The sequence below is a fragment of the Polyodon spathula genome, chromosome 56 (genome assembly GCF_017654505.1).
Source record: "Polyodon spathula isolate WHYD16114869_AA chromosome 56, ASM1765450v1, whole genome shotgun sequence".
Lineage (NCBI taxonomy): Eukaryota > Metazoa > Chordata > Actinopteri > Acipenseriformes > Polyodontidae > Polyodon > Polyodon spathula.
The window spans coordinates 1,264,585-1,283,945 of NC_054589.1; the positions used below are offsets into that span (position 1 = coordinate 1,264,585).

Sequence of the window (19,361 nt, forward strand, 5' to 3'; positions counted from 1 at the left end):
ACTTCCCCCAAATAAAATGGGAAAACCCGGTGGGTAGCGCGAAGGATGAAATAGAAATGGTGGAAATGACAAATGACTGCTTCCTAACACAATTTGTGAAGGCACCCACTAGAGGGGAGGCATGCCTTGATTTAGTCTTTTCAAATAACAAAGATAGAATAACTAAAACAGAGGTCAGAGAACCACTGGCAAACTCAGACCACAACATGGTCTCATTTGAAGTGTTTTTTAAATCCTCAAAAGTAAAGACTAAAGCTAAGGTTTACAATTTTAGAAAAGCAAACTATGAAGGTATGAAACAGAGACTAACAGAAGTAGATTGGAGTAAAATAGAGAAAACACCCACAGAAGAAGGATGGTTGTTCTTCAAAAATGTAGTACTAGAGGCGCAAAACAATTATATCCCTAAAGTAGACAAATCTAAATGTAAAACTAAATTGCCAAAATGGTTTAATAGATCAATTAAAAAAAATATTCAGCGAAAAAAGGCACTTTACAGAGCATTAAAAAAGGACCAAAAAGAAAGTACACAGAAAGAGTACACAGAACTGCAAATGCAAGTCAAAAAGGAAGTTAGAAAGGCCAAGAGAGAAATAGAAATGAACATTGCTAAGGGAGCTAAAACCAATTCCAAAATGTTTTTCCAATATTACAACAGCAAGAGAACATTCAAAGAGGAGATTAAATGTTTAAGAGATACAAATGGCAAAATCGTAGAGGAAGAAAAAAAAATAGCAAATATGTTAAATGATTACTTTTCACAAGTTTTTACAAAGGAAGATACTGACAACATGCCCCACATGTCATCCAGTTCCTATCCAGTTTTAAATAACTTTAGCATAACTGAGGCAGAAGTGTTAAAGGGACTAGGAGCTCTTAAAATAAACAAATCCCCTGGGCCGGATGAGATCCTCCCAGTAGTACTCAAAGAAATGAAAGAAGTAATTTACAAACCGCTAACCAAGATCATGCAGCAGTCTCTTGACACAGGGGTTGTACCGACAGACTGGAAAATTGCAAACGTAATACCGATCCACAAAAAGGGAAACAAAACTGAACCAGGTAACTACAGACCAGTAAGCCTGACTTCTATTATATGCAAACTTATGGAAACTATAATAAGATCCAAAATGGAAAATTACCTATATGGTAACAGAGTACTGGGAGACAGTCAACATGGTTTTAGGAAAGGGAGATCGTGCCTAACTAACTTGCTTGATTTTTTTGAGGATGCAACATCGATAATGGATAATTGCAAAGCATATGACATGGTTTATTTAGATTTCCAGAAAGCTTTTGACAAAGTCCCGCACAAAAGATTAATTCTCAAACTGAACGCAGTTGGGATTCAAGGAAACACATGTACATGGATTAGGGAGTGGTTAACATGTAGAAAACAGAAAGTACTGATTAGAGGAAAAACCTCAGAATGGAGTGTGGTAACCAGCGGTGTACCACAGGGATCAGTATTAGGTCCTCTGCTATTCCTAATCTACATTAATGATTTAGATTCTGGTATAGTAAGCAAACTTGTTAAATTTGCAGACGACACAAAAGTAGGAGGAGTGGCAAACACTGTTGCAGCAGCAAAGGTCATTCAAAATGATCTAGACAAGATTCAGAACTGGGCAGATACATGGCAAATGACATTTAATAGAGAAAAGTGTAAGGTACTGCACGCAGGAAATAAAAATGTACATTATAAATATCATATGGGAGATATTGAAATTGGAGAAGGAATCTATGAAAAAGACCTAGGAGTTTTTGTTGACTCAGAAATGTCTTCATCTAGGCAATGTGGGGAAGCTATAAAAAAGGCTAACAAGATACTCGGATACATTGTGAAAAGTGTTGAATTTAAATCAAGGGAAGTAATGTTAAAACTGTACAATGCACTTGTAAGACCTCATCTTGAATATTGTGTGCAGTTCTGGTCACCTCGCTATAAAAAAGATATTGCTGCTCTAGAAAGAGTGCAAAGAAGAGCGACCAGAATTATTCCGGGCTTAAAAGGCATGTCATATGCAGACAGGCTAAAAGAATTGAATCTGTTCAGTCTTGAACAAAGAAGACTACGTGGCGACCTAATTCAAGCATTCAAAATTCTAAAAGGTATTGACAGTGTCGACGCAAGGGACTTTTTCAGCCTGAAAAAAGAAACAAGGACCAGGGGTCACAAATGGAGTTTAGAAAAAGGGGCATTCAGAACAGAAAATAGGAGACACTTTTTTACACAGAGAATTGTGAGGGTCTGGAATCAACTCCCCAGTAATGTTGTTGAAGCTGACACCCTGGGATCCTTCAAGAAGCTGCTTGATGAGATTTTGGGATCAATAAGCTACTAACAACCAAACGAGCAAGATGGGCCGAATGGCCTCCTCTCGTTTGTAAACTTTCTTATGTTCTTATGTTCTTATGTTCTTATACAATCGGATTGTCCTCGCCCTGGGTCCCTTGACTACAGAAGGCTGAATCAATGGCAAATCGAACTTAAGCATTGCTGAGGTCCACCCACGTTCCCTAAATACAATGGCCATTTACAAGACAATAATACACCCATCCACTGTGCCAGAATCATAAGCAAACGATTCAAGGAGCATGACAGAGACTTCAGGCATCTTCCATGGCCACCACAACCCCGGATCTCAATCCAATTCAGCACAATCGAGATAAGCAACATCCTTCAAGTCATGTTGTTTCAGGTCTTAATAAAATGGTCTGGTATTGTACTAAAAGACAGATGGAAAGACACTTCTAAAAAATAAAGCAAAACTGTGTTATTCATTGATTGAGTAATACTCAATGCAGACAACACAGTAGATAAGAATCTTTTTGACAGGAACCCTTGTGTTTAATTGGAAGGCACAGGCAACTGTACGGTTAGCGTGGATTTATTTGCACTGAGCTGAAAGGATTAACTTTAATTTTCTAAACAAACCACAAACTGCTGCCCTGGGGATCTTTATAGGTATGATTACATTTAAGGCTGGATTCCCTTTAGCGGTGTACAGTTTATGGTTTTTCTTTTCAAGTGGCTAAGTGAAACCATTATTTTGGACTGATGAAATAATTGTTCAAACAAAATACAACACAAAGAGCGGTATTGCTATAATGTAAAACACCAACCATTATAGCCATGGATACAGAAGCAACTTCCAACACAGGGCCAAGTACCAGCCTTCTATTAAAGTCCGAGCTGCTGTGAAATTTAAAGGGAGATGCAGCTTTTATATATTACATCAATCACTTTGGGGACATTGCATTTACACATAAGTGTACGCTACATATGGCAGGTGTTTCTGCTGTCCAAACCCTTCTCTCTAGATGCTAGTATGTTAGTGAATTCTTGGATGTCTGTACCCCGTGGCCCAGAGCTTTTGTGAAGCCGAGCCCCATGCGGTTGTGAGTCTTGAAGAACTGATGGGTGAAGTGTTGGGCGAAGAAAGCAAACATTAAGTTGGTTCCTTGTGGGTCTGGAATGAACTTCTTCCTCAGCAGAAACTTCTCCACAATATACTTTGAATCTGGAAGTTTCACTTTCCCTGAAAAAAAAAAAGTAGAAAGCAGTGCTTCACAGATAGATTCTCCAAGGCCTTTAATCCAAATAGTCAGTGTCACAGCTTTGGCAGAAAGAATTAAAAAGTATCCAATAAAAAGTTAATTAAGCAGCTTGTAAGCAGTCTTAAAATACATCGAGCTAACAAAAGAATTCCGGTACCTCTTACTCAATATGTATTCCCATCATTTCTTAGGTCTCTCCTTTTTACAAGGAAATACAATAAATGATGTTTGGCAAATCTTGTCAGAACTCGAAGATGTTATCAGGCTGTGCAAGTCTGCCAACTTTTCAGCTTATCCCTTAGAAATACAAGTTCCTAAACTCCAAATGCCCAGTCTGCATTCTACAGTACGTTTGAGGTAATCCGAGGGCATTACACTCCAGGGTTTGCATGCGTTGTGCAATACAGACTCCCATTGCACAGCAATATCATTCACACCTGAGCTAAAGGAAACTGAAAAGGATACAACCACCTGTCGGTCTAACAGGGTTTATAGATAATATAATAATTCTAGATCAGTAGAGGGTGTACTGTTATTTGCTATGTAGGTGCATGCAGTTTTGAATGAAGTGCATGTTATAGGAAACGTGTTTTCTGATATCTGGTACCATACCAGCTTAAGAAAGGTATGACTTTCAGGTAGTCTGTTACTTCCTATGGCATTTCACCTAGGCAGTGTCTTCTGGGTCAATGCAAGTTATTGGATAAAGTATGTCAGTAACAGACTACTTAAAAGCAAGACAGCCAAACTAAGAGCTTCCTAATAATGAGGCAACAAGCTGCCTGATGAGATTCTGGGATCAATAAGCTACTAACAACCAAACGAGCAAGATGGGCCGAATGGCCTCCTCTCGTTTGTAAACTTTATTTTCTTAAGATTTTCGCGTCATAAGGGAAAATGAAGGGTCCCACTAGTTTCCATAACACTGAGACAATTAAGTAGCTAGCTGAAATGGTTTAGGAGATATTATCTATTTGTATCTTCTCTTTGAAAATAAGAAATTTTACTCTTCAAAACGGTTTACTTGAGAAAAACTCAATGGGTGTCCAAAAAGAGATTATTACAAAATGATAACAAATCAATTTTCTTATTTTAATTTACTACAACTCTCGCTTCTGCAATAAAAAAAAAACTGAATTCTGCTTAAGGATCCATCTGTAATTAGTGAATAAGATACACCAAAACATTAGCCAGGATTGCAGGGAGCTGAACACAGATGCTGCTTTTAAGTAAACATTTGCCATCCATCCGAACCACATATTGTACAGCCATCTGAACACTAGTATAAACAAACGGCACTTTGTTTGAATCTGTTAGAAAAACATGAACATATAAGTCTTTTGAAAATAATCTTGTGTGACATACATATTCCTTCCATGACTTGTATTTATACAAACCCCAGTGACTATGCAGTCTCAAAAATGATGTCTACACCACTGCCAGCTCCCTTCTTCCTTTGTTCTCCTTGCATTGTTACTTTTTGAAAACTACCATTGTCATGGCCTTTTAAAAGGTTATCACAGTAAATTTGCATGGTAATGTTGCAGTTTTCTCATGGTTATACTATGCATTTACCACGGCTTGCATTTTTTTTTTTTTATGCTTCACCATACCTCTCTGTACTTTATAAAGCTTACCTAAGCTTGACCATGATTATGCTAGGATTTAAACTTGCATAAGGGAAGGTGCTGACCTACAGCATTATTTATACCATTAGTACTAGTTACACAACCAGCATTTAGCAATAGTGATGAATCTGGTTTTACTTCAATTGCGCAATGAGAAGAGAGGGAAACCAGACATCGCTTTAAGGACAGGTGCTACCGAGAGATTGCAGCCCGAGCTCCAATTTACAATCACTAAACTTCCTGCAACCTGATTGCATTGCAGATTATCATCTTTAAAAAGGCTGACTCAGACACAATATAATCTGCAATATAAGTGGAATAAGAGTCACGTAATTAAACTGGGCATAAGAAAATGACTTTAATTCAGCCCCATTCTACCATGGGAGTCTGGCTTTATTTTAGCCAAGAAGCAAAAAGCAGACAGGAAAAGAAAAAGAAAGTCAAAGTAGTTGAAACATCACTTATAGCCAATAAAATAAGCATGCCTTACCTTTAGTTCCCAAAGGTGTGGGGCAGTCCTCTGGCACGGGTGGCAGGAGCCGGGTGTAGTAGGTCACATTGGAATAGGATTCCCAATTGATGTATCCATAAGCCGAGTTGTATGTTGGGGGGCTAGGAATCAGATTCGCTCTTGCTGTAATAAATACATATTTTTATTGTGTGACAACATATACTGAACAGTTAAACCAGACAGGCTCAGAGTCATACTTTAAATGTTACAGTTTGATGCCTTTAGTTTGGTTGCCACTACATGGTAATAGCGCCAGATAAGAACCTAACAGTTTAAAATAAATAAATAAATCAATCAATGCATAAATAAAGAAAATGACATTAGGCTGCATTCACACTGGGCCAGTTTCAAAACAGACCCAGTCTGGCTGATTTAGTTGGAAATAATGCATCAATTTGCTTGCTGTTCACACTTATCTGCGAGCAAAGGGACCAAGTTTATTTGGATGTGAATGAAGTTATTTTTTTTGGTCCTTCTCCACTGTTTCCAGGACCGAGCTCTTTGTGTTCACAATGGAGTCTGCGAGCGCACTCGGCTGGTTACAGTATGTCCTGCAAGTGTATTCAAAGATGGCCACATGCTCCATTTTGTTTGTTTTTTTTCTTCAACTCACAGATGCTGTAGCAATGCTGAAGCAGTTATTATAACACAATAGTTTACAAATTAAACATCAGGTGTGCTTACTGCAGATCATAACTTATTTATTTTCTGTATATTGTCATTTAATCAAAACATTTTAAATGTACATACAGATTTTAAAAAAAATCAGCTTTTTACCAATTAAACATGCAATACACATAAGATCAGAATGATTAAACACATAATCCATTTGATTTTTTAATAGTGCGAATCAAACCCTCTAAATAGACCCAGTGTGAACACAGCATTCAGCTACTTACACTTCAACTATATTTAATAGTCCCAATAAAAAAATCCTAACAGAAAAGTAAAACATAGTACATATACAGAACATTATACAAGAGATAGACAACAGAATATTCTTACAAAACTAATACTACTTCTACTCATTTTTCATAATTACAAAACTAACTAAATAATACAGAACAAACTAAAAATGGAAAACTAAATACTGTTCTGTACAGTAATTTTAGTTCAGCACTCAACATGAGCACAAGTTGTAATATGAATTACTGGCATCAATAACTTTTGCCGCTGCAAGACTGTGATAAGGGAAACTGCAGGGTGAATAAAAGATAAAATGAATGTGCAAACAGTCAGCCTTCTCAGTGTTATCTCAAATGGGATCTGCTAACAGAAGCACACATTTTGGCATTTTCTTTATAAGGATTAGATAATGGTTTCTAGATATACAGGTTATTTGAATTTAAAATAAAAACCAGTGATTAAACCACAAACTTATCATGGATGAAAGTAATGTTTAACAGCCCTTTACGTGTTATTTACAACAATGGTGGTGCCACATGGTTTTTATAACAGCTCAGCTTCCCGAGAAGCTATCAACAGAGGAGAAATATCTTGCAAACAGAGGAAAACACATCTTCAATGACTTCTTTGTAAATACCTTATGTACATATTCTGCAACTAGAAAAGCAAATATTGCATCAGATGCAACTAAAGGCAATTTCCCATAGATCTCAAGTACCTCTTAATCTTCAAGTTTAGAGAATATACAAGTACAGCTCATACTGTTAATGTACCTTTCAGAAGGATGTGGCTCATTAACTACATTATTACTAATCTCATATAGAGAGGTACTCCCTAGTAATTTGACAGCACGATATATACTGAAAAGTATTATATTTCCATTACATTATTATTATTATTTTTTTTTAACCATACTTCTCTGTTCTTTCCAACGCTTTACTAAAAACTTGGCTTCGCATTTAGTCATACACTGAAATACAAAAAGGTTCTGTTCGTCATCTGGGGGGAAATATTTTACAATTTTTTCACTCTCCTAAACTTAACACCTATAAAAAAGACATTATCTACCAGACAGCGTTGCCAATCTGCCTAGGAGGTATGGCCGATGCTCAGGCCCTTAACTTTAGTGGGGGGACTAAAACTGGGCCCTGAGACACAACCCTCAAGCATGTGACCAACCCTTTGCCACTGTCCTGAGGGAAAACACTGAATAATTTACTCAGTAGAAGATTCCAGAACACAACTAAAACGCACGACTCTTTCATGCTTCTCAAACAGCCTTTTAAAAGAGGCTTTTAAAATAAACAATCAGTACTGTACTGGACAATAGAAAGGCGTTTTGTTATTACAATCAATCAAAGAACAAACAATAAAATGTTTGGGTACAGGAGACTTTTGAATCCAAACCAGATGTTCAGATAAGTAATTTTGGAGTACAGATTGTAATCTGTGGCATACTAACAAAGCCTTGAGTAGTCACCTGTTTTTAATACATACATTTCACCAAAAATAAGTAATCAAGCTTTGCACCAAAAAACTACGGCGACTGCCGTAAACGTTTTATGAAATGACAAAATTATGAAAGTTTCCACGGCTGCTACCACAGGAATGCTATTATCACAGCATGGAAATGTTAAAACAGCAATGTTAATTCGACTGGGGCAAAAGGAAACCATAACATACAGTATAACTCAGAAACATACTTCTGTTATCATGCTACAAGCTGCATTCTTAAGCAGAAGAATACTGTCCTGACAAGTGCAGGGAGTGGGAATGAGGAACACCTTGTTCAGTTGTATGCTTAATGTAAATCCTTATACCCTTCCACACTTGTATCCAATGCTACACTACTAGACTAATGATAAGAAAGGTCATATGGAAATGTGTCATTCCAAGACGTGTACTAAAATGTAGTAAAACAACCATGTTCAACTATATACAAAAATATTTGTGACTATATTCTTCTTCTTCCACATGGACTCATCGTCCAGGTTTACATCCTTTAAATACTGTTTTAGCACACAAGCTTCCTTCCTACATGAAGAAAGCACACCAGTGTTACAAATAACCTGTCCCCTTGCAGAATTGTCCAGTGTTGCAAGGGCCAGGTTGACGGTTACACTCTGGTGTGCTAGACGCTATTCGGAGAGCTCTGCTGAGGACACAGGGGTGTGACGATAGGTGAACCAGATCATGAGAATCTAAACGCGGAGAATGCATAACTCTGCTATTTCATATCCACACCAGGTTGCACTTTAAACACTAGCATGTACAGTGCAAAGCGCAACTCTGACTGAAGGGAAAGTGCTACGTGTTAGTGGTTGAGAATTACGAAAGGGTCTTCTGTGCTGGCATGGGAAACGGATGCTGGGGTTTGCAAGGTCAGATTAAAGAGGAAAAGGCAATGCATGGCATTGTTAGATAATTTGAAAGTGTGTGAATGTGCAGAAGGAAGTAATATTGGTGGGGAGGAGAATGATTCAGAGACAGTACTGCTGTATTTGTCTTTAACATTCAATGCAGGTGAAAACAACATGGAGTAATTGCAATAAGAACCACCCATTGCAAACACACAGACTTGTATAGGAACAGCACAAAAACAACACATCTGAAGCTACTTACTCCAGGAATGCAACCTCACATCTGAAGGAACCTTTCTACTGTACTATGTTGCTCTTGAGCTGAATTGTACCCTTGCCATTTCCATCTTATAATTTCCCTGTAAACAAAAAGAAAGCTAATGGCATTTAACTAAACAAAAATAATCTAAACTCAGAACCACATCCCTTGCTTTGCTTACTGGCTATAATGTGTAATAGATTATAAGAACAACTACATCATGGCAAAGTAGATAGACTGTGACTATTAAGTTTACAGAGTGTGGATGAGATTACTTTTTTTTTTTTTATGCGATACCTTTTTAAATAGGATCTGCTAAAACATGTATAAAAAATGTAATAATTAAAAACATCCACTGATCCTGCAGATGAAACTTGATGATGTGTTTAAGCATAACACTTCAATTTGGACAGTAAAGGAATCTAAATAACTGTGTTTATTAAACCAGCATAACCAGTTAAACACAACTTCTAGCCTGACCAGGATGAACAAGTGCTGGTCACCGCCGGAATTTCCAACAGGGAAAACACAAAAACAGAACTACTGGTTACTAATTGGGCATAAGGCAATCAGACTTTTCTTTAGCCCAGCTAAATAACATAAACAAGACAGACAGAAATTATTTTGATTTATCAGTGAACCGTGTCTTGAAACCCAGCTGCACACAATGTCTCCATGCACTCAAACTAAATATTTACAAAGCAGATAAAATCAGGTCTTCTTCAAGAGTCAAGAACATCTTTCAAAACTGAGGATTCCAGTAGCTTTGTGAGTGATAGACAACCCTCACTGACCTTATGCTAGTAATTGTAATAATTCACAGTGTGTACTACAAGTAAAACGCTATGCATGCTAACGTATTGCAGCATGCCATTCAGTAACTCAGGACAAACCCTCACCACAGGATTATTCAACCACCTGTCCAAGGCAGTAACCCCCATAATGAATGAGATAAAGAAGCTACAAGGACAGAGATGGGGGAGGCAGAGGGGTGCCAATGAATCGAACTCAAAGAGGGTACTTGCTTATTTGGGTTGTCTGATTTGTGCAAATCAGATGACGTAATGTGTGTAGGGAGCCGTCCTGCCTCCAAAACTTGCAATGTATAACTTTAGTACAAGAATATGAAAGATTGAGTAGCCTGCTGCCCAAACTTGTGAGCTGTTTGAAGACAGCTGTGTCAAAGTCTGTTTTTATGAATACAATACAGTTTGTTTTGTTTCAATTATTCTTTTTAATTGCTAGCTTCTTTAGAAAACTATAGAACTGTTTATATTCCCCCAACTGCTTCCTTTTTTCAGTGTGTGGTATACCCATGCTCTTTTGTGTTTTATTTATTTTATTTCATCTCCACAAAAGGAGACCGTCTTTTCTTTTCATGACTATGTTGAGTCGCCAAGTTCAAACAAAAAGAGAGATAAGTTACATGTATTTTTTCAGTGAGAAATGTTAGCTAAATATTGACTTGCCAAGTGTAAACAAAATATTTAAATTCACAGATTTATTTGTTAGAAACCCAGGTGTAACATGTCAGCTAAATGTTCACTCGCTAAATGCAAGAAAAGATTGACTGATTTTTAAATCAGTTGGAACCATCTGTTGAAATCCATTTCTGAACAGGCCCTACAATTTGGAAGTAAAGAATTGAAAACCGTGTTCTGTTAATCATGAATTTGAAATGTTTACAGACACTGGCTATTATTAAAAAGGGCAAAGTTACACTCTACCTCAGTAATGTTAAAACCTATACTAATATATATTCCCAAATGTTCACTGTAAAGGGGAACAATATGACCAAAGTGAAATGGGCCGATGAGGCAAGAAGGGGAAGACTGTGCGTGCAGTGAACAACAGCAATTTATTAGTGAGAAAACAAAACTATATACAACAACAATAAAGACGTGTATGCTGGTAAACGTAATTCAATTTCTACTGAAGCTTGTTAAAGGGTTTCTAAGAAAGGAGGATGCACAATTATACATACTTGGATTTTGTTCAGAGCATTCTCTTCTAAAAACTTAAAAAAAAAATAGAACGATTATCAGCTAAGCCAGGCTTTGCAATTGTAGGAGTTGGTTTTGGGTTTGCACGCTTGGTGCAGCAGTTTAGATGACCTGTCAAATGTGAGAAAGACTTTTCATACCGAGTAGAAGGGGATGTGTTCTGGTTAAATTCATGACAGTGCAACAAAAATATTTATGAGAAACGGAAGTTGTAATGGTACAAATAATTACACAGCATCACTTCTGGGGTAATGGGTGGACGCTGCAGAAGAGCTGATTGTGGGGAACACAATGCATCGCCTGTCTGCATTCCTAGTAACAAAGCTTTTATCAGCATTGCATTTCTCTCATACAGGGGACAGCGTTTACAACAGCATGAAGTTAACTCCACACTGCCTGTTAGACATGCAATATATACACTGTAGCCACTGAATGGGGGAGTCATTTCAGTGTTTATACACTAGCATTAGTGACGTATTTGAATAAACAACAGATGGGGCTAGATGATAATTCGCACATTTTTTGTTGCCAAATCAAAGGATGACTTGTGGTTTAATGCAATTGGTTAGCCACTCATCTATACTAGTATTGTTTGTGACACAGCTCTGACGGAAGTCAAGAGAAATGGAGAGTATCTGAATGAACACAAATATAAAGTAAGGAAGGGTGGAGAGGGGATATCCTCCAGCACTTTGGATAAAACATTGTGGTTAACTTGGTTATTAATATTGTATCCTTCTGCAACAGACAAACTACACCACCCCCTCGATATATCACAGGGTGTCGGGGTCCAATATGAACCCACTATCTATTGAGGGTGCGATACAGCGAGAGACCCATAGAAAAACAAATAGGCTAACAAATACTGTATAACCACTCCCTCGATTTATCGGAGGCGCAGGGTCCAGTATAAATCCTCTACGCAAGCCGTTTTTTTCTCATTTTACATATAAAAAGCAGCACACCGTTTCAATTTATACTGCAGAGGGTAATTGCTACTCATCAACTTGTCTCCAATTAATTTCTTGAGCCATGTGCAGTGGTCTGTTTTTAAAGTTTACCCGAGTAAATTTGCAAGGTATTTTTGCAGTTCTCATAGACTATGCATTTACCATAGTTTAATATGCTTCACCGTACCTCTCTGGGCTTTGCAATGCTTACTTATGCTTTGCCATACTCTCACTGTGCTGTATTACACATTGCTCTGCTTTTACCACAGGAACCTTTTCAAAGGGATAACCCAAATCTTATCCATGTACTACCAAAGCAGAAAGACTGGGCTGGTTAGTTATTAATTCCAGAAATTTATTTCTGCACTAGTAACCGCCAGGACCTGTTTCAATGCAGAAGGCTGTACCAGTCTCGTAAAATGAAAAGCCAACACATTTATTTATCTGTCACAGTAACTTGTTGTAATATAGTGAAGTAATGTTTGTGCTACCCCTGCTTTGTGCATATAAAACAGACATTCCATGAAGGATAAATCAATCATAACATTTATAAAACTAAATACAAACTACATATTCGGAAATAAGACTGCTCCACCCCAATTTAGTCTCACAGAGGACTAAAAAGGAACGTGTCCACCACCTGAATAAACAGAATTCAAAGCGTTGGTGAAATTCACAGATCAACTTCCTGGCAGCTCTTAAAATTACAGAGAGTATACCATGCACTTTCAGATTATATAACTGCAGACAGCCCACCCTTTGAAAAAATATTCCTAAAAAAATGTAGACAGACACCTTGAGCATAAAATCCTTACAAATAAGTTGACTAAACTAAGTTTCATTGCTTCAGAATATGATAAAAAAAAAAAAAAAAAAAAAAAAAAACTGTAAATTACTTAATGCTGATAAAGACATCTTCACAAAACTCTGCTACAAAGGTTTTGTATACATTTTATTTACAGCTGCAGAAATGCTCTTCTTTCAAAACTGCACATTTGCGCCCTATAGAGCAAAGGGTGCAACACGGTGATCTGTTCAGACAGATCCACACATCGCTATTGGGTACAGAGTCAAGATCAACACAGCCACTCAGCTTCAGTATAGGGGCAGTGTTCGTGACACAGCTCTGATATTGCAGAAGCTGAATGAAGAGGATTTGAATAAACTGGAAATGTACAGTGAGGAAGGCTGGTGAGCTGATAAAGTCCAGCACTTTGTGGCTGGGGAATAAAGCAAGGATAAGACGTAGTGGTTTTCTCGTGTAGGTTAGTAACACAGTGCACTACTGCAATAGGCAAAGTATGTGGTATGTGCTTGGCGCCATACACCAAGTTAAAACATGTAGCTTAGGGATTTTGGCTAATAAAAATAAATGCTGCTTAGGCTTGAAGTTGTTGTGAGCTCGCCTAGCAAACTGCACTATAAAAAATACTAACTATTCCAGCAAGCATTGTTTCTAGCAAGACTCGTCAAGGCTGACTGTGGGGAAGCGAGGTAGGGAAGCATACCAGTGTTCCACACGCTTCAGTGGATAAGGCTTCAACTATGGGCTTCAGTAGAGCGCAACGCTAATATGCTTCCCCACAATCAGCCTTCATTTCAGAAGCATTTTTTTTTTTCTGGAATAGTTTGCGAATAATGAACAACGTACACACGCACAAAAAAACCCCCAAAAAAACAGCGAATCATTCATCACACACATATGATATTAAAACAGCAGTGAAATTAAAAGGACAATTTGATGAGTCAAAGTAATTGAAGCTAAGATAATAACTGCCAATACAATAACCATTAACTATATTGGTCTCAAATATGCCATTTTGGAAGTAACACATGTTTTAACAAACATGTGAAACATGAAATACGGTGCTACTGTGCACTAGATTAAAGAAAACTGTTTGCAAGCTGTGCTTTCAACTATCTTGCAATTCCTAGGTCATTTCACTTGAAGGGTTAAATCCTACCCAATGTTACAGGATTCTTTCCTGTGATTAACCAACCGGCTGTTCCCCCCTGTTGACTTGCCTTGACCCAGAAGACACTACTGGGGTGAAAAGACCAAGGAAGTAAAACAGTAACCAACATTGTCAAAGGCAAGGCAAGCAAACTGAGAACCTAGTGTAGTATCAGATGTCTGTTTTAAAAAGAAAATACAGGTTTGCTATAACATGTGTTTTTCAAAATGCATCTCTGAGACCTGTGTAGCTAATAGGTACAGCTCATGAAATAATTTTGCTAGCAACACTTTCTTTAAAAGGCTCACCTGGATAGGAAGAGGACACCTACCTGTTAATACAAGACGCATGAGTCTGTCCCTGATAAAGGTTTGGTTAATGATGTTCCAGAGCCACTTAAAGTTAGTTAAAATATAGTGCAAAGTATCAGGACTTGGTTTCAGTAATTCGTGTATCCTTGTCCAAAATTCAGCTGAAAGAAAAAGCAGGCCATTTCAGTTCTTGATTTGGATTAAAACTGCATTTATGAAGCCATATAAAGGATATCATTATCAAGATGTTCTGTATATAAACCCAGCGAGGCTATGTGAAGTTTTGCTTCATAAAGCCTCTGTTATATGTATCTCATAGTCAAATATTACAGCCTCAAATGATTCACTACATAAGCGCAATGACATTACCTCGTGAAGAAGCAGAAACAAAATTGCTTTTGCAACAGTTAAAATTCAATCAGGATTCATTTCATGCTCAGATTCATTTAAATTGAATCATACCCTTATTAAACTGAAGCATTCCCTTATTAAATTGAATCACGCCTTTATTAAACTGAATCATTAGCAATTGGTTTTGCAGTCCTTTTGAATTTCACTGGCTTCTCCTGTTTGCAAATAACTAGTTTAAAATAACATCTATTAAAGTGATTTACATAAGAGCCTCTGCAGACATCAGTAGGCCTGGCTAGCATAAACAAGGCTTATAACAACTCAGAGGCCTCGCCATCATTCATTTTAATAGCACTGTGAGGCATCACACAAGGATGTGATATGCAGCTGTCTGGTGTTGCTCACAAGCAGCAGCTCCTGCTTAGAAGGGTGGGTTAAAGTTTGATATACAGAGTTGGATAAAATATTGAAAATAGTGCACTATGTAGCACATGCTTTTATATGTTCTGTACACGGCGGTCTAGAAAGGGTGGCCTGTGCTCACAAGGGCCATTCTGGAGACACAGCAGATTTCTACCTTAGGCGGAGCATTGCCACGTATTCCTGCAGCACAGCTTAAACACGTCTAAGTGCAGTTCATAGCGCCTGGTAACCTTGCTGACAGTGTGATGTCAGGGGTTTCTAATATGTTGTCCCTGTACAAAAGTGACATAGGAAATAAAGATTCCTGGAGAAAACATCAAATGGAAGCTGAAGAATAAAACTACTACTGAAGAAATAAAATTAAAATGGATATTCAGTATTGTTTTAGGAATTCTGCCTGAAGCAACATGTGCAAGCCAGGAAACGTCACGGCTCTTCCAGTAAATTGGAATTCTTTTCGGGTAATGACAGAATTACTTTGAATTGGCAAAGAATGCAGTGGCATTCAGTGCATATTCCCTACTGGGGTTGCACACCACTTACAGTGTAGAGCAGTGGAGGTGAATGTCCACACTGTACGCACGTCTCACAACACAGATCTGCACAGAGAACAACTTGTCCAATTGGGGGTGGAACGCACTAAGCAGTTCTTTTGAGTGTACACGTGCACTCCACTTATAATGGACTCCAAGAGACAATGGAAATCAGTACTTTATAAACAAATTCAAAATGCCGCCTGTAACTGCAAACACAGGTAACCTAAATATAAACAACACAAGAAAGCTTAATTGCTAAAGAATTCATTATTTGTACAAAACATGACCATGTGGGCCGTACAACGTAATAAGTAGGACCATTTTACGAATGTATATTTTTGCCAAATGTAATTAAAATTGCATACGTTTAAACTGAACAACGTCTGTGCCAACAAAAACAAAAGGAAACTGTCTTCAGTTCAATCATCCTACTAAGGTTTAGTCCCTTAGTAACAATTTCATTTAGATTTTGCTGAACAGTGCATCACATTTCATTCCAGTACATGACAACAATACTTACCATTAGTGCAATTAACTCCATAATAGCCAGTTCGAGTGCAATCACATTCATATTGGTCCAGTCCAAATCGGACACACACACCACGGTTTTGGCATGGATAAGAACAACAAGGGTTTGCTGCACCAAAAACAAAATACAGAGGTTGTGTTAGCATCTCACACAACAGGAGAAAGATCCATTGTTTCAGCATAGGAAATGCTTTTCTAGTTTGGCAATTGTATTACTTATTCTTATACCAGGACCAGAGGACTGACTTCTTCATACAGAGTGGTATGAGGGTATGGAATGGGCTATCTAGTCATGTTGAGGCTGAATAACTTTGTTCCTTTAAGACCCAACATGACAAAGTTCTAAGATCAATCAGCTATTAGGACCCGGAAGAGAGTAGATGGGCTGAACAGCCTCCTCTTGCTTGTAAATGTTCTTATTGGGTGCTTTTTCCTTTCTGAGAAAACACTGGGCCCTACTCTATTTAGACTGTTTTAGGTAGTTTTTTTTTTTTTAAGGAAATTTATAAATAAAATGAAAGGAATCTCTTCCAAAATCATCAGTACATCTTGCATTTAAAACCACTTGGAGCTAGAATCAGGCTGGCGTTTCCGAAGCATCGATTCCTCTGAACACTACTGAGTGAAGCAGGTAAACTGCATTTTTGTTTTCAGAGTCAAAAGACTATCAAACGTAGTAGATGTACATCAGTACATGTGTTCTGTATGCACTTGTGGTGGAGCAGTGTAGACTGAAGAATTAATCTAGTGTGAGTACATTCTGCTCACGCTCTTTCCTTTCCCCTCCAATCAGATCAGCCTTCAGTTCAGGCACACACTCACATGTCTGCTGGCCTGCCCAGCTGCAGTAGTGTTTGACACTAGGGATGGGTTTTCACCACTGCCAAAGCAACACATAATACTAATTAGTAAATCCAATCACAAAATATACTGACACAACATGCAAATTACATGTACAGAGCCTCAGTGCTATACATTATACAAGAATCGCACTAAGAGCTGGCAAACTTTGCTGACCTCAAATGCACTAAATTAACAACCATAGAAGCGTCAACAACTGAAATGTTAAAGCTGTCTGAAGACCATGAACACGTGAATCATCATGACCAACAGGAGACAGGCACTTCGGCTAGTGCTTTCATCAGTGAAGAATGCGACTGGACGTCATTGATGAGCATGTTTTAAAGATGACAGTGATATCGACTGACCACAGCATGACGAAACAAAGAAGTTCATTTTAGACACAACTTTACATTGTTTTTTTCTTGCATCAATGTATACTGGTGAAGGGATAAGCCACAGCTGGATTTTACAATAGCATTATTACAGCACTGGGGACTCACCCTGGACTGCATGTCCAATTCTGGAATAAATGGTTTGATTGCCGATTGCTGTTTGACATCATTTACAGGTTCCAATGAAAAAAGGGTGTCACTGTAACAATCACAGCTTGCATTTGTCTTTTTTTTGTAGAGAAAGCGGTGTAAACCTCGTACACAATTCAACTGTGTTTTAATGGGCCGGCATGTTTGAAGCCAGGAGGGCAGAATCCAAACCATTAAACCAATATTGAGCAGCTTGCAGCCTGCTAGGAAATGTTTCTCTTGTGAGCAATAGACGTGCAAATACAGCTCTCTCTCGAGGGCTCTTGGATAAATAGCAGCTCAACCTTTCAATCATGTTATCGGTTTCAGATGTTTAGAAAAAACAGACAGTGGAAAGCGGCTTTAAATGCAGGGTTACACCACAAGGACAGTTTTTTTTTTTTTTTTTTTTTTTTTTTTGCAAGTGTCTTTAAAACTTTATCTAAGGTTAGAGTGCACTAAAACACAAGAAAACACCTCAACACAAACCTGGCACAGCAAGACTCATCAGCAGACAGTATGCTGGTCTGTATGAACAAGTTTCCCTGAGTAGCACATTTCAATCCAGACTCCTAAGCCACCACGCCAGCAGGGGTACTTTTGCATAGTGTTCACTCTATGAAGTCATGCGTTGGCAGTGGGTAAGGAAGGAGAGAAGTCATTTTTATTTTTATTTTTTTTTAATTGGCTGTGCAGGGATTACAATTGCCGAGTGCACTCCAAGTCCCAGGTATCAATTGCTGAACAAATGCAATCAACTTGAGTATTTTAACCTCACTGAAAGTGTAACCGGTGAAGTTTTAATTTTTTTTTTTTTTTTTTCACAAATTTAGTAGTTGACCATAGTTCTTACCTGTTTTTCTCCCAATATGAAATGTCCAATTGTATTTTTAGGCTCAGCTCACCGCTACCACCCCTGCGCTGACTAGGGAGTGGCGAAGATGAGCACACCCTCTCCACTGAAGCGAGCGCAGTTAGCCGACTGCTTTTTTTCACTCTGCGGGCCCACCATGCAGCCAACCCAGAGCTACAGTATCGGAGGACAACACAGCTCTGGGCAGCTTACAGGCAAGCCCGCAGGCGCCTGGCCAGACCACAGGAGTCACTGGTGTGCAGTGAGCCAAGGGCACCACGGCAGACCGAATCCCTATCTATCATTGATTCGTTCTGAATACTTTAAACCCGCCCTAACTACTGAGTCACATCACATTCCTACATTTCTATTGGAGACTCTGCTTGCGAGATTTAAAATGAGATTACAATCAGGAATGGAGGCTTGTTAGCGGGATTTAAAGCTGTATTACAGTTAAGATACGGAGGATTTAAAACTAAATTGTGGTGAAATGTCAAAAAATGTCTACACACAAAAACGTGCACGTGACCATAGGGATTTCGTTGTGGAAGACAGCAAAGGAAAGAAGGTACAACTTAAGTGTGCAAGTACTGTCGAGTTACTACTATACATATTTTGACATAAAAAAAAAAAAGCTCAAGCATTTTGGAAAGTAACCGAAAACACAAATTTCACACAGTACATAAAACTCAAATAGCTAAAAATAAACACCGAAAAATACAATTAATAAATCTGAAAAACAAAAGCCCTAACTATAACACAACCACGTTAAATAAAGTAAACGCAGTGAATTTATATATTTAACTGACTTGTTTTAAAGCTTGAAAAAACATAGTAATACATAGCTTTTTAAAAAAAAAAA

General features: G+C 38.0%; 1 protein-coding gene across 2 annotated transcripts in view; it reads right to left on the reverse strand.

Moving 5' to 3' along the window:
• LOC121307469 (prostaglandin G/H synthase 1-like) overlaps positions 1–19,361 on the reverse strand; it is a 31,078-nt gene that overhangs the window by 8,060 nt on the left and 3,657 nt on the right. Inside the window, exons 3-6 of one of the 2 annotated variants that reach the window (XM_041239638.1) lie at positions 16,275–16,391; positions 14,465–14,605; positions 5,680–5,823; positions 3,361–3,542 (exon numbers count right to left, since the gene is read on the reverse strand). In XM_041239638.1, the coding sequence (XP_041095572.1) occupies positions 3,361–3,542; positions 5,680–5,823; positions 14,465–14,605; positions 16,275–16,391 (584 nt within the window). The remainder of the gene's footprint in view (positions 1–3,360; positions 3,543–5,679; positions 5,824–14,464; positions 14,606–16,274; positions 16,392–19,361) is intronic. The other variant, XM_041239639.1, reaches the window with a different exon arrangement.